Below are 22,792 nucleotides of genomic sequence, written 5' to 3'. Positions count from 1 at the left end.
CGAGCTCCCCTAACATTGGTAGTGAAGCTCTTTTGGTCATGTTTTCGTTCACACGTATTGAGTGCCAGTGAGTTTCAAGACCGTAGTCCTAAGGATCGTGTCACTGAATTGTTGGCTTTTTAATTCAACGCATTTGCAGTTTCAGTAAAGACTCCAGACTTCACTGAAGTAAAAATTGGCAGTTTTAAAATGCTGCGGTAAAGACTATCTAGTGATTATTATTGACAGTCATTGCCTTTACTTGGTTCAATGAAAGCCTCTTTCTGTCCATACGCACGTCAAGTGATATGCAGGGAATATTGTGCAGCAGTAACTGCTAACGCAGTGGTAAGTAGTAGCATGAGTACAAACCCTAAATTACCTTCTTTGTTTGAATGCCCAGTCGTGGCAATGAGAAGTTCCTCCTATACGACGGACAAAAAACTATAATTTAGATGTGGTGGTCCGTTCTTTTTTTTTCGATGCACTCATATAAAAACAAAGCAAAATGTTCTGCCCCGAAACGAAGGCTTCTCCAACATGCATGTAATAGTAGATGCAGGCTGCGCACGACGTCTTGCTTCAAGCAAATCTGGAAGATAAACAAAACTTTTAATGAAAGATAATGTTATAAAAACTATACCAATACTTAGGTTAACGAAATAAACTGTCGTAATAGTTTTTGTAAGAGAAAGTTGTTGGCAGGCGCACGCATTGCTCCAATGAATTTTTTGCATGAGTTTAAGTAAACAAAGACAAAGCAAAGCAAGAGCACCAATTATGAATTTCATGGATTACCGTGAGAAGGAGAAAGTAATGCGTAATTCCAAAAAAAATAAAGGGTACTTCTTTCAGTATCAGTAATGATTACTCAAAAGAAACAGTCGAACTAAGAAAGAAACGATGGGAAAGTTCAGCGCCAGTCCGAGCTAAGGGAGCGAGTGTCTCAATGGTGCATGATAGACTGAAGATAAACGGGCGCGTGTTTGTATGGGATCTTCGAAAAAAATTAACGCCATCTTTTTCAATACTGGAGTGATAAGAATGATAGCAGAATGCAAGCGACGCCAGTATCGAGTGCGCATGACCGACATGAATCCTTTGACTCGGACAGCTCTACTGGTAGTCTAAAAAATCAATCTCAATCATAGCTAAGAATTCTTCTCCAAATTCATCTTAGCATCGTAAATAAAGTTACAGAATCAGAATATCTTTTATTGGCACATAGTCTCCATGTTCTATTACTAACAGAAACATGGCTACGCGATGAAATACGCAATGATTGCATTATTCCTCCAGGGTACAAGTTTTTCAGATGGGGCAGAGATTCACGAGGCGGCGGTGCTGCTATCATTGTTAAAAGTTCCATCCCAACTTGCATGATTGATAGTGATGTTCGCAAAACTGTATGGTGTGAGATTACATTCAACAACAGAGTGCACATTATTGGCTCAGTATACAGACCACCTGTGCGTGAGCCTCAGTTTCTGGATTTGTTAAGTTATTTTTAGTGTGACCATGTTAACGGGAGCACGAGTTTGATAATGGCTGGAGACTTCAACTTGCCACACATTGACTGGCAAAATGTTTTGCCGGGTGAGACTGAAACAATTAGATGCGAAAAACTTTTGCAAATTCAAGTCTGCCATGGCCTGGAACAAATTGTGCTTATACCAACGAGGATTACAGGTTCGTCGAAGTCATTATTAGGCATCGTGTTCTTGTTCCAAAACATAACAGACATGTTTTATTTAACATGGTTTAAATATTTTAGATCGCTTGTCCGACCACAAAATGTTGTCTTTAGCCATTAAAACTTGTGCATGCAGTTTAGAGAAGTCGTTCCTTCCTGTAGAGGTGAAGGACTTTAAAAGGCCGATGACACTTCCATCATAGATTTTTTGAGCACCACTTTAATGATTTCGAGCGAGAATCACATTTCAAATCTGTGGAATAATTGTGGGAGAGATTTAGCCCAACGTCGGAACTTGCGTTGATCGCTTTGTCTCTACTCGTATTAAAAAAAACTTGTAAATGAAATCCCTGGATAACACGAAGCATTATACATACGAAACGGCAAATTAAGAGATTAAGAAAAAATAAAAAGAAGAGCGACGAAAGTTGCAGCTATAAAAATCAAGCTAAAAGAAGCCCCTGTGAATTCCAAAAAAAAGAAACGTTCGTTGGCCAAACGCTTATGAACTTCCTTGAATGTTCGCCATCCAAATTCTAGCGTTACTTCAGTGACAGAAAGGAAAGAATTGAGCAGAATGAACATGAGGGTTGTATCCTGACAAAAGTTGAACACTTAGCCAATACTTTTAATTGCTTCTTTCAATCTGTTTTCACAATAGACCAGGATGATAAGATAGGGGCATCCATCAGCAACAATGCAACAACCGCAATGAAAACTGTTATTATCAACCACGAAGGTGTTTTTCAGTTACTGCTTGTGCTAGATGTGAAGAAAGGAAGTGGTCCGGATAACCTACCAACAGAGTTTTTCAAGAGATACGCATAATGGGTCTCGTTTTATTTAGAAATAATATTTGTGAAATCGGTTGAGACGCGATCACTTCCACAAGACTGGCGCAATGCAGTTGTATTTCCGATTTTCAAAACGGTAACCGTTCGTTAGTAAACAAATACCGGCCCGTATCCTCGAAAAGTAATTTACAGTTAGAGACCTTATCAAAGACTTTCCTAAAATCGACACAAATTACATCAGACTGCAGAAGCGCATCGCTGTTTTAAGTGTGAATACACTTTATAAGCGACCCCAAACCACCCACCACCGTCGGCGGCGTCCGCAGTTTTCTCTCTATCTTTAAAAGAAAGAGGACTTGGCGGGCCGCAGTGCGACGCTCTACCGAATAAGCCACGGACGCGACGCTGATATCGGTGTCAGTAACGCGCCTTATACCCCCTCCCCCTTCACTCGCTCCTCCGCTCTGCTCGCTCGCTGCAGCTGCGCGCGCTCCCCTCTCTCTCGCACGCCCACCTTCTCTCTCAGTCTCCCGTCGAGAGCGGGTCGTAAGGGGGAGTAAAGTTAAAATCCGTTGGCAATCGCCAGTGAGTTAGCGTAAACTCCCCCATGTGATCAAATTGCGATTCCCAGGAACCATTACACCATAAAGGCACCATAATGTGATTAATAAATATAATAGTGCGACTTAATAAATACCCCTCATAGCATCACCACGTGTATTCACACTTAACCATGTTCACCCTCGGGGAAATGCTTGGGAGTTTTTTTATCGTCGGTTTGCTGTAAAGTTCTGGAACATCTAATACCAAAACATATTCTTAGTTTTCTTGATTCTAGCCAGTTACCATGCGCAAGCCAACATGGGTTTCGAAATGGTCTTTTTTACTGTGACACAATTAGCTGAAACGCTCCATAATTTTAATAAAAACAGCGATGCCCTTCTGCAGTCTGATGTAACTTGTGTCGATTTTAGGAAAGCCTTTGATAAGGTCTCTCATCGTAAATTACTTTTCAAGCTTGAAAGATTAGGAATAAGCGAAAAAGTGTTAAAATGGATAGGGGCCTATTTATCCACACGTCAACAGGCTGTAAAAATTGAGAATTACACTTCAAGACCACTGGCCGTGTACTCAGGCGTTCCCCAAGGATCTGTTTTAGGACCAACTTTTTTCTGATGTTTGTCAATGATTTATGTCCAATATTTGAGGCTCATATTAAAATGAAACTTTTTGCAGATGACTGCTTGATTTATTTCCCAGTTACTTGCGAAGGAGACCAAATTATTCTGAACAGGCGCTTACAGGCATTAGATAAGTGGTCCATAATATGGGACATGGAAATAAACTATAGCAAGACGACATTTACGCATATTCTCTTTAGTGGGTGGGGATTTGTCATACATGAATGACATTGGAAGTCACCGTTTAAATAATGCCGCTTGTTTCAAATACCGAGGAGTTAGTATTATGCACACATTGAAATGGCAATCGCATAACGATAACATCTGTTCTAAGGCACACAAAAGCTGTATTTCCAAAAAAAAAAAACTGGAACATGCTACACCAGATGTAAAGCTGACTGCTTACAAAACATTCATACGCCCTGTCTTAGAGTACGCAAGTATTGTGTGGTCGCCTCACCAGAAGGTGTTGTGGATAAAAATGGATAGAATAAAAAAGTTAGCAGTACGTTTCATATGTGGTAGATACCGACGCACGCACTCAGTCACAGCTTTGTTAAAGTCCTGTGAGCTTGAGCCTTTGGAATATCACAGGTGCAAACATCGCCTCAAATTTCTTTTTAAGAATATAAGCGGGCGAACAAAAATAAATAAGGATTTACATCTTCAGCCCCCTGGAAGGCGATGTGATTGTCTTATTAATAGCATAGCGAGTCAACGCTATTTCACACGCACGAAAGCTTTCCGCCACTCCTTTTTCCCAGACACAATAGATATGTAGAATAGTTTACCCAATGCGGTTGTGCAACAAACAACGTCAGTTAATTTTGAAAATGCATTAGACAGTTTTCTTTGTAGTGATTCTATTGTGAGCATTTATTCGTTAATTTTTGCGGGTGTCGTCACTGTTGTTTGTTTCTTATTTTTCTGTTGGTTATTCATCTCGTATTTATATGTGCTTTTGAATGTGTCTTTTTCGTGCGAAAGTTATGTAATTTGTGACACACTACCTGTAATGACCCCAAACACGGGGTTGACAGTATCAAATAAATAAATAAAATATTGCACAATGATTACAGGTTGTACAAGTCATTCAAAATAGTATGGCTGACATCTAGTTGACGTAGTCTGCATCCGACAAAATTTATGGGTCAAATTTGCAACGAACATTTTTGTTCAGCCGACGCTGTATTCTTTCTTTTGTATACAAACATAAAGATAGGTCTGCTGAGAATGACATAAGGAGTCAGGTTCGGCAATTGTTTGGCATTATAAAATTAGCGTTTTGTTTTCTATTTAAAATCATTGTCATTCTCTAATTTCTTTCTTCTTTCTTATGACCACCATAGGTAGCTTTCGGTGTCGTGTAGATTCATAATAGTTTCCCAGGTTTCTTTGCGATTTTATGAGGTTCACATATGTAAAACATTCGCTGCATTTTGCTCAAGTCATAAGTGGTTTTACGTTCAAATTAATCAATCGCGTTTCGTTGTTTATACAGGAAGAAAAAAATGCGGGACTCTGGCACGTTACAGCTTCATTCCTATGAGCTTTTCCAAACAGAACCGGCAATCATTATTTTGCCACGCATCAACGAGATGTTGCTTTGAGTCCTTTTCATGTTAATCTAATTATCTACTTTAGCAATAAGCTAAATGATTATAACGCCTCCCATCGTGCAAACTCAAGTTTTCGAAACTTCCAAACAATATGTTCCAAAGCAGTACAACGCTAGAACAAATCTCTGCATTAATCTGTGCTTTATTCTTGGATATATCATCGGTTTTGTTTTGATTATATTTGAGGTTTAACGTCCTGAAACCACCTGTCACAGAACGAGCGCTAAAAAAGAGCGCGCCGCCAAATCCTTGCGACAACGGGCGGCAGAAACGCCGCGAGGTAAAAAAAAGAAAAAAAAAAGAAAGCAAACATCCAGGGCTCCCGGGCGCGCGCTCTCCCCGCAAAAGCACGGCTTCGCAGACGATCCTCCTCACCCCACATCGGCGGCCCAGCAAGGCCGCGATTTTTCTAGAACGAAGGAGGCGGGGTCAGACCGAGTGAATCATCCTCCGGAGAGGGCAGTCGAACCGTCTCGTGCCTCTCCCCAGCCTTCGCTGCGCATCGCGCCGACGAAAGGAGAAGAACGTTCTGGAAGGTGGCGCGGAAAGTATTTAATCGAGCGGCCGAGACGAGAAATCAGGAGAAGACGGAAAGTTAGCGCCGGAGCGCGCAGGAATTCCGCCGTGTAGTCGGCGAAGGTTCTGCCCGTAGTGACAGAACAGGAGGAGACGGAAGTGAGCGCCAGAGTGCGTAGAGATTCCGCCGTGTAGTCGGCGAAGTTTTTGGTCCGTAGGGACGGCTCGAGCTACAGGCAAGAGCGTGGGTTTACCGCTATCCAGCGAAGACGCGGGCAACAGCTGCGTGTGTGAAGCCGACGGATTTCCGGCGAAGAAGTTGAAGTTTGAAGAGTGGCCTATTGAAGACGGAAGTTTTCCTGGAAGAGAAACTCCGGCGAGGATTCCTGGAAGAGAAACTTCGAGAGCTACGGAACGACAACAACGCTGGACTTTGAGTGAGTGATTCTCGGAAGAGTATCATCTAGACTTTGGTTCCAAGAACTTTGGACTGGATAGGTTTTCTATCTCTTTAGTCTTTAAGTGTCTTGAATGTTCAATGCATGTGACTGCATTGTAGTGCGTATCGTTGTCTGTGTCCGCAGTTTTGAGTGTGGCTGATTGTACCGTGTAGTACGTTGTTTGATTGGTGACGTATTGTATGTAACTATTGTGGAGTGTGCATTTTTATGTATTATTTTCGATCTGCCATTATTGAGAATATAATTTGTTTGTTTATCAACTCTCGGCTCTGTCTTGTTCTTTGGGCCACAGCCGGCGTCCGCTGGCGCACCAAAAAGGACCACTTCTAAATTGTCCACGCTTTCGTGGTGCGGTTCGGGGAGTCGATACTTCGGCTCTTGGAATTAGCCCGGCGATCGCCTCCCTAATAAACGGGACAGGTGTGACAATTAATCTGGCGTCCGCGAGACAGGACCTTTTGGTGCACAGTGTGTCCAAAGTAGTGAGAAAGAGCCTCGAGTTGTTGATCGTGCTATCGGAACGATTTTGTGTGTTGTTCAGTGTTCTCGTTAACGAGTGCAGGGGAGTGTTCCGATAGACTGATTTAGGCAGATACTTTTTGCACGCGGCAAGGTTTTATTTGAGAGTTGCGAGACACCATGGATCTCGAAAAGTTAGTTGCTCTTGGCGAGAAGATGGGTCTTTCTGGCGCCGAACTACGGAAGTGGGTAAGCCAGAAGGAGAAAGAGGCGGTGGAGAGAGAGAAGTTGGCAGCCGAAAGGGCGAGGGAAGAAAGAGAAGCGAGGGAGCGCCAGCTGAAAGAAGAAAGAGAGGAAAGGGAGCGGCAGCGGCAGCACGAGATGGAACTCGAGCGGCTCCGTTTGCAACAGCGAAGTGAAACTCCCGTCCAAGCTAGAGTTGAAAGCAGCGAACGAGAGGGCCACGGATTCCGCTTGAACCCAAGCAAGCTGCTCGTAGCATTTGATGAAAGGAAGGACGACCTAGACGCGTACCTCCACAGATTTGAGACGATTGCGAGGAGCCAGAATTGGCCGGAACATCAATGGGCAACTGCTTTGAGTACTTGCTTGAGTGGTGAAGCGCTCAGTGTGTACGGCAGGCTGACGCCGACTGATGCAGCCAACTATGCAAGGGTGAAAGCTGCTTTGCTGAAGCGATTTAGATTTACCGTGGAAGGATTCCGGGACAGATTTCGGACAGGAAAGCCAGCTGATGGGGAGACGGCTACGCAGTATGCCGCCCGACTTTGCCATTATTTCGACAGATGGATTGAACTTTCAGGGACAGCACAGGAGTACGATGAGCTTAGAGACCTGCTAATTAGAGAACACTTTCTTACTAGTAGCCACCCAAGCCTGTCGCTTTACTTGAAAGAGAGGAAGGCTGAGTCACTTGAAGGAATGCTTGAATTGGCTGATCAATTCTTGGAAGCGCAAGGTGGCACTAATTTGGCCAAAGTCAAGAAGGATTGTCCCGATGATTCGAAGAAATTGGCTCCCGAAGAAAAGAAGCGTGCACCAGAGAGCATTCCGCGATGTTTTCTGTGCAACCGAGTGGGTCATCGCGCGAAAAACTGTCGAACGATCTTTACGAGCCCTACGGTTGTAAAATGTTTTAAGTGTGGTCAGACTGGGCACAAAGCAGATGCATGTCGGAACGGAGTGAGTCAAACTCACCAGGTATCCTGTGTGCAAGCGGCACCGAAATCTGATAATAATGCCGTCACTGATGGATTCGTAGAGTTGAAGAATGGGGAGAAAATTCCTATTGTGGGTGCTGTAATGTCAAAACAGCCAACCGGTGTTACGAAAGGAATGCCAACGCTGCCTGGAGAGGTTGCGGGCAAGAAGATTACGGTTCTAAGAGACACCGGTAGCTCCACGGTTATCGTGCGGAGAAATTTGGTACGGGAAAGTGAGTTGACAGGCAGAACGAAACCGGTTTGCCTAATTGACCGTACGGTTCGGATGCTTCCCGAAGCAGAAATTGAGGTTGAAACCCCGTACTTCAGCGGGAAGGTTACTGCTTTATGCATGACGACCCCCCTGTATGACCTTGTCATCGGAAACATCGACGGGGCGCGAGGGCCAAATGATCCAGAATGTTTGGGAGAAGACCCGAAGATAGAGCCCTCGCCAACACAGCGGCCGCGAGATACAGTGGAGGAACATCCCGTGACGGATCTCACTAGAGCCCAAGGCGAAGCCGCGGCGCAAGAGACAGCGAAAGAGAAGACGATCGTGTCAAATAAGTTCACGGGCCGAGCAACCGGACTTACGTCGGCACGACTTCAACCGACCGACAGTGTAAAGGAGACGGAGTTGGCCAGCCGGGAAAAATGTAGAGGCATTATCAAGCGGGTAAATAAACAGACAGGACCCGTCGAATGTAATGACGCGTTAACGGTGTCGGAAGAGACAACGATGGCTGAGACGACGCCTCAGATATCGTCGTGGGAAAGGGCTCGCCGAAAAAGAACGTGGAAACACAAGAATAGATCGAGCGAGCACCGCAAGAAGGGACGCAAGCGCAGCTCGAAACACACGGGATAGGTGCTGAGGTGGAATCAGAATGTGTTTGGCAGGACTGAGTGACATATGTTGTGTTAATGTTCTTGTTATCCTGTGTCTCAAGTGTATGTCGAGTGAGTCAGTGTTCTGTGCGATGGTGTGATGTATAGTGTTGTATAATTGTTGGATAGACAGAACTTTGTACGTTTGTATTGTTTAGAATGTGTGATGAAGTGTTGTAGGCATGTACCTGTGGCTATATTTCATGTGTTGTGGAATTGAACTACAATGTACGATTGTATTGAGTGATATATTGTGAATGTGAAGTGTCATGAGCGATGGATTGTGTTACAGTCTGTGAGAATGTGTGGTGACTGTTCGCGCTCGTTTGTGTGGTTTTGAATATTATGAGATAATATTCTTAAAGTGGGGAGCAAAGTCACAGAACGAGCGCTAAAAAAGAGCGCGCCGCCAAATCCTTGCGACAACGGGCGGCAGAAACGCCGCGAGGTAAAAAAAAGAAAAAAAAAGAAAGCAAACATCCAGGGTTCCCGGGCGCGCGCTCTCCCCGCAGAAGCACGGCTTCGCAGACGATCCTCCTCACCCCACATCGGCGGCCCAGCAAGGCCGCGATTTTTCTAGAACGAAGGAGGAGGGGTCAGACCGAGTGAATCATCCTCCGGAGAGGGCAGTCGAACCGTCTCGTGCCTCTCCCCAGCCTTCGCTGCGCATCGCGCCGACGAAAGGAGAAGACCGTTCTGGAAGGTGGCGCGGAAAGTATTTAATCGAGCGGCCGAGACGAGAAATCAGGAGAAGACGGAAAGTTAGCGCCGGAGCGCGTAGGAATTCCGCCGTGTAGTCGGCGAAGGTTCTGCCCGTAGTGACAGAACAGGAGGAGACGGAAGTGAGCGCCAGAGTGCGTAGAGATTCCGCCGTGTAGTCGGCGAAGTTTTTGGTCCGTAGGGACGGCTCGAGCTACAGGCAAGAGCGTGGGTTTACCGCTATCGAGCGAAGACGCGGGCAACAGCTGCGTGTGTGAAGCCGACGGATTTCCGGCGAAGAAGTTGAAGTTTGAAGAGTGGCCTATTGAAGACGGGAGTTTTCCTGGAAGAGAAACTCCGGCAAAGTTTCCTGGAAGAGAAACTTCGAGAGCTACGGAACGACAACAACGCTGGACTTTGAGTGAGTGATTCTCGGAAGAGTATCATCTAGACTTTGGTTCCAAGAACTTTGGACTGGATAGGTTTTCTATCTCTTCAGTCTTTAAGTGTCTTGGATGTTCAATGCATGCGACTGCATTGTAGTGCGTATCGTTGTCTGTGTCCGTAGTTTTGAGTGTGGCTGATTGTACCGTGTAGTACGTTGTTTGATTGGTGACGTATTGTACGTAACTATTGTGGAGTGTGCATTTTTATGTATTATTTTCGATCTGCCATTATTGAGAATATAATTTGTTTGTTTATCAACTCTCGGCTCTGTCTTGTTCTTTGGGCCACAGCCGGCGTCCGCTGGCGCACCAAAAAGGACCACTTCTAAATTGTCCACGCTTTCGTGGTGCGGTTCAGGGAGTCGATACTTCGGCTCTTGGAATTAGCCCGGCGATCGCCTCCCTAATAAACGGGACAGGTGTGACACCACCATATGAATATGATAGACGCTGTAGTAGACACCTCCGGAGATTTCAACCACCTGGGGTTGAGAATAAAAGTGTGTGGGTTGAGAATAAAAACCTGTCGCACTCAGTGACGACCATATTTATAGATTAATCCTGAATCCGTGTGGAAGTGCAGCGCCAAACGGCACTGCCGCCATTTACCTGTGGGAAACAGAGATAACAGCACGGACACTGGCTGACTCCATCACTTATACCGTCGACCCACGGCATATAGCGATGCTCTTCTCTTGCTGCTCCGCATGCACACACTGCTTATGATGCGCGGAAAAAGCTTTTCAAGCATTTGAACTCAACAAAAAAAATACCTTTTACCACGCTAAATCAAAGGAGGTACCAATAAATGCTGGGTTTATAATATCTACATACCTAATACAGACGAGAACCATTCACAACCAGGAAAGGTGGGTGAGGGTGGTTGTAAGTGTGTGGCCCTCGGCCCCTTTTCTCGCCCATTCCTCATTTTTTTATCAGTGCGATAACTCACGGTAGAACTTCTTAGAGGCGCCAATATTAACATATACGGTTCTCAGCTATATATTTATCTATTTATTTATTTACGGATACTGTCAGTCCTTACATAGGGCTATTACAGGAATGGAAGAAAAAGTACATAAAAAAATAGCGATCCTTCCTAGAACAGAACATAGTTAACAAATATAGTCAGAAGTAACAAATTAAAGGACAAGAATGAAGTCATCAAAAAACGCAACGAATAACGAAACCAAGACCTTAATCGTTGATTGCACTAGAGCATGCTGAAACAAATATAGTAATATTAATTACAAACGAGGATATGTGCTAGGTGTTTTAAAAACATATCTATGGATGAGCTTGAAACGGCTTCATCGCTTAACGAATTCCATTCATTGATAGTTCTTGGGAAAAAGCTATACTTAAAACAAACGGTGGAAACAGCAGGTGTATAAATAAAGATTGAATGACGATGTCTAGAAGTTTCAGTATGAAAAATATCGAAATTTTCAGCAGACCCTATATGAACACGGTTATTATAATGAGGTAAAGATACTTAAGTCTTTCGTGTTTTGTCATAGCTTGAATCGTGGGTAGCTACGCTAGCGCACACAGTTGAGATGGAGAATCTGTCCTTCGATATTTATTGAATATAAAATGGACATCTAAACGCTGATTTTGTTTCAACTTTTGATATGTTTGTAATTGTGAATGGATCCCAGACAATGGCGTATTCAATTATTGGTCTAATAAGTGTTTTGTCAGCTGAACATTTCGTTTCTTGTGTCGCAAATGGCACAAGAAACTAAATGATTCCTTATACATAGGTAAAGTGGTGATGAATTTATGTTTCTAGGTTTCAATGTGTTCGTTATGAGTGTTGAATTCTTGTCAATGTCCGAAGAATGCCGCTGCGAACTTGTATGTGCTGAAATGTAAGTACGATTTCATGTGCAATCACCCTGGCAAGATGTGGCACCAGATCACCGCACCGATAACTAAATAAATGTAATGATAACTTATATTAGGCTGGTGGGTGGCTATGCCACTTCGAAGCTGCTAGAGTGGACGAATGCGTAGGTCGGCAAACCCACTCATGAATCAAGTCACTCCGACTGCCTTACACTCAAATGAAGCTGTAAGGTTTGCCAACTGGCTTATGACGCATTTTAACCACCCTCTCCTTTCATTACCATTGACGCAGATTCGCCGAACGCCGCACACACCTGTAGCAATCCGTGCAACGCCACTGGCCAGGTGTGCCACTTCAATTCACCCATGGACGAGCATGGATGCTACCTGCCATCCTGTCGATGCAGTCAGTATACAATGCTACACTTGGTAAATCAAGATTGGCGGAAAACAGGGCGGAAAGTCCACTAGAGCGAGACTACAGTGAGACAGGGGCTTGACACTCCTTGAGGTATACAGGCAGAGTCAAATCAGGGAATGTTCATCAGCAGTTTATTTTCCCCGGTGTTCACCCTTTAAGGCTTGCGCTGGTAAAGTATGAATTTATTGTCGTATCAATGTTATCAGTCGCTCTGTTAAACATTAATACCATATTGGTGACCTAACGTGGAACCCGTATTTATCACCATGTTGGGTTTAATTTCGACAGTAATTTGGCTGAGCGTGTGGCGGGCTAGCGTAAGTGCATCGCTTGATGGGGACTGTGCTGGCGAACACAGAAAAGCTTAAGAGAATTGAGAACCATGTTCATATTAAGCTGTTCACTCGTCAACGTTCGAACATGCTGTGTCACGATTGAGAGAGTTGGAGTGGGTAGTGATCACTGTGTCTTCTCGATGGCAAATCCATAACATGATGAAAAGAATAAAATTCGTAGTGCGCGAAAAAAAATTTATTGCCGTTTTAGTCAAGCGTTACACAGGCCTGCCGAGTGCACGCGCTATTCTATCTCGGGTCAGGTTGTCTATAGATTGTATTTGGGTCATTTAAAGCCACCATTTCGAAACTTCGTGCTTTAACATCATCGATTATCATAAAAATATTAAGGACTATCCATCAGCAGAGGCAGCTCTTTCCTAAACGTTTACTTGAACGACCCCAATGGTAAGTGCATGACCAAATATGCGTTTCTTTGCAACATTTTCGACAGCATTACACGTTATTTACAAGTACGTGCATCATAAATTAGTGTTTGTGCTTACAGTAAAGCTTGATGAAAGTCCAGTTGGAGAAACGATCACATCGTAGGACATGTTTTCTTTCCATGAAAGAAATGCGTAATATAGAACATAGTGTCGACGTTTGAAGCGCCATAAAAATCCACAAATGCGCAAAAGTGTTTAAGTCAAAAACCTGCCATAGCTATGTAGCAAAATGTTTTAATAAGGTAAATATAGAAGAGCCTTTTTTACGGGTGTTGCGAGTCATAGGTGCGAGATTTCCGAAAAAAAATTACTTAAGGCTTGTAGTATAAAGAATGTTTTCGCCCGTAAAATATTTTCCCGCCGATAGTCCTCAATTTTATCCCGGCAAATTGCGGATGGTCAAGCTAAAAGTCTTTCATGAACTATACTGTCTGACAGCTGGAGGAAGTAGTTATCCGGCCAAATGAGAATTTCAGACGTACGTGATACTCAACTGCAAATTTAAAGTGTCGAGTCTTCATTTCCATAGGCTCTATTTGTGACCAGGTGAAAATGCATTATGGGTAGTTGTTAGGATAGTGCTGGTGTAAGCGGGTTGATGAACAAAAAAATCAGCCGTGAACGAGATGCATTTGGACAAATATTACAAGAAAGCTATGAGGAATCCTTTCTCACATAGTTCTCTTCACTTATAACCGTGCATCAGCGGTGACATAGGTGTAGGCTGTCAAACAAATGCATTTCACGGAAGCGGTACGCACGAAATAATTTACGCAAGAATGAGAGAAACTAGGTGGCATTTTTTACAACGACAGTTTGTTCAAAAACGCATGTAACATGGTGGTTTGAATAGTCTTGTGGTAGTCTATGCGCTTAGGTGGGGCGCCATCAAGCGGTTTAACATATGTATACCAAACCATTCGTGCAATATAGACTTAACCTTGGATTTCACGTTTCAATGCCACCGGTGCAGTAAGAGAAATGAAGCAACTTGAAGGCAGATGAATGGGTCCCGCGTTTCAGACCAGTGTGCGACCGTTTCCTTGGTGTTTTTATTTGTTTTTCGTTCGTAGGACATTAGTCTTTACCGCGCACGCAGTTACGTGCAAGAGGGAGTGCCCGCTGGACAGGAAATGCGACCCCAACACCCCGTGGGGGCCGGATGGCTGCCCGATGTCAGGCTGCACGTGCGGTAAGTTGCAAGAGTTGAAAAATTGCAGCATATCCCCGTAATGAATGATGGTGATTGGGGCGAAGCGTACGTGCGTCCCTCCGTGCTTCTATCCGTCCGTTCACGCGCCCGTCCTTCCGTGCATCTGTCCGTTCGTCCATCCATTATTTTGTTTTTCTGTCTGTTGGTGCGTCTGTCCATATGTTTGTCTGTCTGTCTCTGTCTGTCCGTCTGCCTGTCCGTCTATCCGTCCGTGTGTTCATCTGTCCGTACATGCGTCCATGCGTCCGATCGCGTTCGAGAACGGAGACTGCGCGTGGGTAACAACGACGAGACGCGAGCCGAGGAAGCTGAATGCAAGCGTCTTCAACGTGCTCGCCGCTCTGCTTCGTCCATGCCCCACCGACAATCCTCCAGGTACGGCGACAATCCAGGAGACTAAGGGAGGCACTTCTTGCTCGCGCACCCAAACACAACCCATGCAACAGCCAATCGGAGAAGAGTGGTACAGCGCCATATAGAATATCGTCACTCAGCTGCAGTCTGTATGTACTTCTATGAGACAGCGCCGTTTGTTATACTGTTTGAAAGATACTGCCACCCTTTTAAATGCGAAGCATTTCTTAGCGAAATTCGGTGACTTTCAGCGTATCTATCTATCTATCCAGCCGCCTACGACTTTTAGCTCTCCTGGCCTTTTCAATAATGGTATCGATACCAAACTTGGTATCGCATAACATGACTGTAAGGAGAGCATATCTGACTAGTCATAACATGAAAATCAGAACTTGTATATCATGAATGTCATAATTTACATAACAGGGTCTTGTAGCTTTTGCGGTGGTTTTGTTCACATGGCATGTTGCAAAACTGGTAGGGTATGGCATGATTGCATGACGAACACAAGCAACTGACTCTAACATGAAAATCATGACTTGCGTGTCATGTTAACACATGAATACATGCCACGCCCATGGTGCGCTCATGGCTGTTTCGCTCGCGTCGCATATACCAAATTTGATATTACAGTACGTGAATGGATGACGAAACTTGTGATTGGTGCAAACATCATAATCATGAGGTGCGTGTTATGTTACAGCATGACAACATGTCACGGTCATAAGGTTCTCGCGGCCGTCTTGCAATAGTTTCGAATATACTACATTGGGTATTACGTGACGTGAATGGATGAAGACGGTAATGACTGGTGCCAACATGATAATCATGAGACGCGTGTCATGTAACATCATGACTACATGCCACACTCATGGTGCACTCGCGGCCGTTTCGCAAGTTTCAGATGTACCAAATTTGATATTACGTGGCGGGAACGGATGTCATCTGTAAATCACACGTCCAAGCAAGATAATCATGGCATGCGTGTCATGTAACAACATGACTACATGCCACACTCATGACACGCTCGCGGCCGTTTAACTAGCTTCACATATGCCGAAATTCGTATTACGTCACGTGAACCGATGGTGAAGAATAGGACTTGTGCAAACATGATAATAATGAGATGCATATCATGTAAGAACATGACTACATGCCACAATCAAGGTGCCAATGCACTTCGACGTGACCAGGCGTGCGTGCACGCCGGCGTTTGTTTCGTCGCGTCACGCCGGCGGTGCAAAGCCGGGCGCCGATCTGCCTTGCATACACTCGCAGGCGCACGCCGCGCTGCGTTGCCTTGATGCATGCGCATTTGAGCGTGCCCGGCGTCCTTCCGTCACGAAGCTACGCAGACACGGTGCTGTCTAGGCAACGTCGTCGGCGCAAAATGCAGCATGTCGCATTTCGCGATGGTTGCCGCCGGGCCTAACCAACAGACGCTGGTCGCGCCTAGCGCCAGGTAAAGTGCTCGCGTTTTGCTAGCGTAGCGTCGATGCATCCAGCGTGCGCGCGTTCACGTTACGTGCGCTCACCGCCGTTTCGCAAGCTTCACCTATAACAAGTATGGTATTACGGGACGTGAATGGACGACGAAAGTATCTGAGTAGTCCAAACATAATAATTATGATATTCGCGTCATGTAAAACATGACTACATGCTACGCTGATAGCGTGCTCACGGCCGTTTCGCTAGCTGCACATATACCAAATTTGATATCCGGTGACGTGAATAGATGGCTAAACTAAATTACACGTCCAAACGTGATAACTACGTCATGAAAGTCCTGTATGGCATAATTGACTTCTGTCTTGGAGTGTTGTGCGGATTTTAAAGTGACATATCAACCTTCCTCGTTTGTGCTTCGCATATAGGCGATTACCTTTATACGTGGGATGTGCCAATTTTTTCTAAACGCAAAGCATTTCTTAGCTAACTTCGATGACTTTGAGCGTATCTATCTATCTATCTATCTATCTATCTATCTATCTATCTATCTATCTATCTATCTATCTATCTATCTATCTATCTATCTATCTATCCATCTAGCCAGCCGCTTACGTTTGGGTGCTCTAGGGGCTTGGTCTGAATCAGGCAGAATGTGTGCACTCACGAGTCCCTTCGCCTAGTATTGACTTCCTTTTTCGAGGTGTTCTTCAACAATATCTCACGTATTCAGTGCTCTTGGCGCCGTTTGATGTAGTACCTTCGCATACGTGTTATCCGTGCTCACAAACCACTTAGGTACAATTTCCTGAGAGAGATGACAACATAAAACAATAATCAGGAACTTCCCTGGAATATTTTGGGGGGTGGTGTGCGGTCAATTCTCTGATAAATAATAATTTATATGGTGTACGAATGAAACCGCTTTGGAATAGGCTTGAATAGACGAGAGTATAAGGCCTTATTAATTTAAAGCTGATATCAATGCCAATATTGAGTAGATGGAACCATAGATTGGCAAAGGATAGGGTACTCACTCAAACTCACTCAAGAAACGTACCTTCAACTTTGGACTCACCCGGACTTGCTCATGGTGTTATCTATTAGCAGGTTTCGAGCACTTACGGTAATACTTTTCCTGCTCCATATGGGAGCAAGTTTATTCCATTATCAGATTGAGAGTGTTCCCTGTGTGTTCCATTGGCAGATCTGGAGCAGCTCCGTCGCGAGATCCACTCGACGGAGCAACGTTCTTGTTCCGTAAAATTCGGCGGATTCGACTTGTGGTCGCAAGCGCCCCGTGACTTGAAAGAGTGCCAACTTTGGCTGCGCCAACAGACGCCGCTCGCGTCGGTTATGCCTCGCGCTAGAGCACACATTTTGCTTGTGTAACGTCGTTGTGTGCAGAGCACAGAGTTTTCTAGTATATACTAGAGGGAACTCTGGCGCCAGTGTTTATGGGAGCTGCAACGCACGGCCCTTCAGCGAGCATGAGAATGATGGGTAGAACACATATTTGTCTAATATTCGTTCTGACCTGCTTCTGGCTCCGCGTGTGTTCGTGTGGCTTGGAGCTGTTTTCTCACGAAACAAAAATCAGCAAATGTTCAGCGGTTGCACCTCACCACCTCATTTTTTAGGCTTACAATTTCAAAGCCGATCACGAAACTGAAAAGAATTTGTTTTGTTTTGTTTTTGTTTTTTTTTTCAAAACAAAACCGAAATCAAGAATAAACGAAGCCGCATGTGTGATTCACCACCCGCAAGTACGAAGACTAGGCAAAATCGTGTACTACCTATCATGCCCATGTTCGCTGAACAATCGCAGCGCCAGGCTCCCTTCTAGGTTATTTGAGAAAACTCCATGCCCAGATGCCTACCCGACTTGCCATATTTGCTTTGTCAGCTTCATGCAGCTTGGTCCTATGCCTAAAAAGTTATTGACCCCTGCTCTCAACTACAGAAGTATTGATTTTACTCTCGGATTTTTATTGCCCTCCGCCAGAGTGGAGTGTTGCGGCGCAGAGTTCGTCGGCTACTCCGAATCTGCAAATCGGTGACACCATCAGACTCACAGCTTGATTCGAGTCCGAGTGAATCAACGTACGAGTTTGTTCGCCGATCTATGCTGGAATGTGCACCTAGCAAAAACAATGTACATGGTTACCTTGCATTCATCGCTCATGGAAACGCGGCTGCAGTGGGCGCGAATCAAACCCGCGTACTGAGGCCTAACAGCATGACACCTTACCTGCAATTCTGCCACGGCTTGTGATGCGATCTCTTGCTCGAGCATTTATTTAGTAGACTTGATGAAACACAAAATGTCAGCTTAAAAATGCATGCAACATTTACACTTCCTACGCTATGATGCACTGCATTGTGTGAGAGAGAGAATTAACTTTATTAAAGGTCCTGAAGGGGACTGGGCACCCCTTACAGGGGCCAGCCCGGTGGCTCCGCCCAAGTGGGGACTGGGAGTCCGAGCCACCTTTTGGGCCTTCTGGACGGCCTGGTGTTGAAGGGCCCTGTCGGGGCTCCTGAGGTGGTTGATCCAGTCGTCCTCGGTGGCAGGGGACCCGAAGCTAGCGTTTAGCGCGGCACACTGCCACAGCATGCGACTTAAATTGCACCTTGGATTTTTGTATTTGGGGCATTCTGGCCTTATATCTGGGAGGTATTTGCTGCAGATATAGGTGCTGGGGTAACTGTGCGTTTGCAGCAGTCGAAGCGTTAATTGTTCAATGCGTCTATTTCCGGCATTTTCTCGTAACGTCTTCACATGCGTGTCACAGTGCCGTCGATGTGCCCGGCCCGGTGCCCGTCGGGAAGGCAGTGCGCACCAGACGCTCCGACTGACGCCAACGGTTGCTTCGATATGGACTGCATGTGCGGTGAGTATTTCAATCAAAGCCTCTACACGCATGTGTTTTGTTAACTAATAGTAATTTGCACGAGGCTTCTACGTGCACGCGTTTTCGGAAATGACAGTAATTTGCGCGAGGTATTAAAAATTATCACCAAATATTGCGCTCTTGTTCGTCGATTCGAAGACTAATGACTAAATCCACGAACACTTCCCTCTTCAGAGTCCTGGAGGGATGATTTAGCTGTACAGAAGGAGTGGGGGGCCCCGAGCATCGTAAAGTGAAAACTAATTAACTCTGATTTCTTGGTATCATTGACTTTTTTGCAGACAAACAATGTGAAGTTCATGAAATAAACCTGTCAAGTGCGTTACAGCACTTCGGTCTTATACGGTAGTGAGCAGCGTGAAAGCGTAGAAGTCACTCTGTTATGAGCTTACTATCTTTCAAAAGTACCGCCATTGAGCAGACATTTCAAGTACTAAATAAGACGTGGGTATACTTCCTCCTCCTCCTCCTCCTCCGACTGCTACTACTACTACTACTACTACTACTACTACTACTACTACTACTGCTACTGCTACTGCTACTGCTACTACTACATACATACACACATACATACATACATACATACATACATACATACATACATACATACATACATACATACATACATACATACATACATACATACATACATACATACATACATACATACATACATACATACATACATCGGGGACGCACGACCCATGACTTGAGGAACTTCCCCCTTGAAACAATTGAGCTCAGCCCTTAGAAGCTAGGAGTATCATCATCAACTTTGGGCTACCCAGAGAGCCAGCGACGCGGAGGTTTGACTAGCCCTCTTTCTCCCCACTTGGGGGCACCCCGCGGTGCTGCTCGATACCTCAAATAAAATTCTCATGATGCTTCAATAAAAGTATATTGTCACGGGGTCGTGACGTGGCCGAAGACAGGAGACTTCGTGTTGGGATTTAACTGTTTATTTGGGCGAACCTTTGCCCGGTAAACGGAAAGTCCAATTACAGCAGCAGTCTCGCACAGATAGCAGTCTCGGACTTATAGTGGCGAACAGAGCGTCGGCCTTCGATCAACAACTGACAAGCGGCGAAGCGCGTCGGCATTTATACTCTTGCCGTCGAATGTTCTAGCGTTATCGCTGGCGGTGGCGTAGGTTCCAGAACAATCTGTACCGTTCGCACAGTGGGCGTGATCTTATCGAAATGATCTACTACAGTCCGGAACCTTCTCGAAAACTGCAGGCGCGGTTTGCGCTGAGAATTGTGTGGTGTTTTGGGACGATAACAAAAACTTGGGAAATGGAACGTGGCAATATGTACCGTACCACATAAGTACTCGGAAACGGTACCCTCCTTCAAATTTTGGGGGGAAACGTATAGCACTAGCTTCCGGTCTGTTTTGCCGATTGTGTTTTTTTACACCTGTTTTGTTCGATGAAAAAAGGGAATAGAAAACAAAATCGCATGCATGATTACTTTTCTCTTTTGCGCTTGTTTGTCAAGAGATATCCGCACCACCGTGTGAGTAGGTTCATAAATCCTGCAACCACCTGCGTAAGTGATTGAATTGAAGTGCACACGTATGCATGGGGCATAGCATTTTTCTGAACTAAATTTTAAATTGCATGACTTAAAAAGTGCCTTATAGTGATTCAAAATTGATCACTACAAAAATTTGTTCGAAGTGGCACGAGTGGCTTCATCCCATATGGTCATTTACTCAGTGCCTCCAAGGATGCGAATTTTTTAAAGAAGAAAAGGTTTTGTAGTGGGCTGCACCATGAACTTACCGTGGTCATTTCCGTCACCAACATGACGCTTTCAATTTCGCTTTGTTCAGTTGCGATCACCACATCAGATCTTTTCATACACTTACGGCTTACAGTTACATTTTTCATTGAACCCCCCCCCCCCACCCACACACACACAAAAAAAACTTTTACGTTAGTCTAGGACATAAAGGCCTCTTAAACAAGCAGATGGAGAATGCCCCAAGAAGACCCGTCCAGTAGTAGGTTTCGAAGCATGCTTTGAAAGACCACTATGTGAGAAGGCTTTTTTTATTTGTTTATTCCAGGGCGATACGTTGAACCTGCTGTTATTCTTGCCACAGACATGTGTGAACTGACGCACTTGTACATACAATTAAATCAGAATAGCGATGACTTAAAGAATATCTCATTTGCACATTATTATAACTTGCAGATAAAATTGGATAGCCTTCATTCTCTAAACGCATCTGTACAAACAAAACATTTATTGATATTTCTAAGTGACTTTATATCATGTTGATTTTTGCAGTGCCTGTGTCGCTAGCAACAACACCACTATGGACTACTCCTTCTGTTGGTAAGCTATGGCGGTTTTTTTTTCTTTTATATGCTGCTAGGAAGAAATATCTTGATCTAAGCCACTAAATGTTCTTGCTGCGTAGCAATAATTTGCCGTGCCACTCTACAAGCCGCCGTGCCTTTAGACTGTTTTCGTGAATTTCATAGGTGGTTCCATTGCACTCAAAGACCTAAACACATTGTTGTCAATGTGATGTGTTATATTTTTACTGTTCTAACCTGATGGAGTTCTGTTTCTGAGTTATCAGCATTGAGCTCACAAGCTTCCTTCATGGGCCTAATAATGTTTTTGTTTTTTATATAAACGCAATATGCTGACATAATGAGTGACACTCTCACAATAGCAACTAAATTGAGTTTGTACTTGATATATATTTCTCATGTAAAACTTGCGCAAGAGCCACTAAAAAAGAATTATTCTTATTTCAATGACACTTCGAACACTCTACTTCAAGCATGATTATATTTACCGCTGTTGCTTCAGCCTGATAACATAGACTGCAAAATTTCAGCAATAACGACGTCTTGCTGCTGTTTACAATTATCGCTGTTTTTTTCATTAGCACTTTCATAAAACTATGCCGACCGCGCTAATGCCAAGCGGTTTCAAACCTGGTACGTACAGAATTAGTTTAGGCCATGTACATTATTTCAGTACTCACTTAAATCCTCACTTTTTGGTTTGTGGTACTATCTTTTCCTGAATACAAAGCCGCAATTCGGTATTGCTAGAGCTGATTGCCTTTAGATGACGTTGTTAATGTTACTGGTTCCCAAGTTTGTACTGTTATGACGCACATGAAGTATGTGACAAAAAAGTATTTGTTCTCTTGGCAAATTAGAAGCCTGAATGGTATTACAAAAGTTGACTTGTCTTTAACTGTTCCTTCGAAAAAACGCAATTGTAATATCTCTCTTATCCTCTGCAACAAACATCTACTGCATGATATCTTCGGAAGAAAACGCAGTGAAAGCAACAAAATTTATTACCTAAAGGCAATGTAGCGGTTAAGAAGCCTACTTGGCTAACAAAGATAACTTCATATCTTTGTCAAGGAACGCGTCAATGTATATAAAAAAAGCCGAATTTATTCTATAAAAAAGCATGAATGGTACGACTTTATGAGACAGTAAATCATACAATGAACACACATGACAATTTTATCATTTTTTTCAACCCTCTGATTGATCTATTTTCTTTAGACAAGCCTATTGTTTATTTCACCAAAGTTATTTGGCTGATCTCGCTTTTCTTCGAGTGTCAGTAATTTGCTCCTTGTTTTGTTCTACTTCAGAAACCCCCAAGCCTTGCCCCACCATCTGTCCTGCTGACCAATCCTGCCACAAGTTGACACCCGTGGACGCGTCAGGTTGCTTCGTGCCACCGTGTACCTGCAGTCAGTACCTATAATTAATTATATAACTGACTACGTTGTCCTTTCACGAGCGAATTTCGACCGATGTGGATTGGCGACCGAGGAAAAGCAGACTGATCCAATG

The 22,792-nt window shown here is 44.3% G+C and overlaps 1 protein-coding gene across 3 annotated transcripts in view; it reads left to right on the top strand.

Annotated features, from left to right (window-relative positions):
• The window catches only part of LOC142803426 (uncharacterized), a 107,882-nt gene that overhangs the window by 32,026 nt on the left and 53,064 nt on the right, over window positions 1-22,792 (top strand). For all 3 annotated transcript variants that reach the window (XM_075888548.1, XM_075888547.1, XM_075888546.1), the window contains exons 5-9: window positions 12,105-12,218; window positions 14,117-14,209; window positions 18,826-18,924; window positions 21,243-21,290; window positions 22,588-22,689. In XM_075888548.1, coding sequence (XP_075744663.1) covers window positions 12,105-12,218; window positions 14,117-14,209; window positions 18,826-18,924; window positions 21,243-21,290; window positions 22,588-22,689 — 456 coding nt within the window. The remainder of the gene's footprint in view (window positions 1-12,104; window positions 12,219-14,116; window positions 14,210-18,825; window positions 18,925-21,242; window positions 21,291-22,587; window positions 22,690-22,792) is intronic.

This window comes from Rhipicephalus microplus, chromosome 3 (assembly GCF_043290135.1).
Source record: "Rhipicephalus microplus isolate Deutch F79 chromosome 3, USDA_Rmic, whole genome shotgun sequence".
Classification (NCBI taxonomy): Eukaryota; Metazoa; Arthropoda; class Arachnida; order Ixodida; family Ixodidae; genus Rhipicephalus; species Rhipicephalus microplus.
This window is presented reverse-complemented; position numbering and strand designations above follow the sequence as displayed.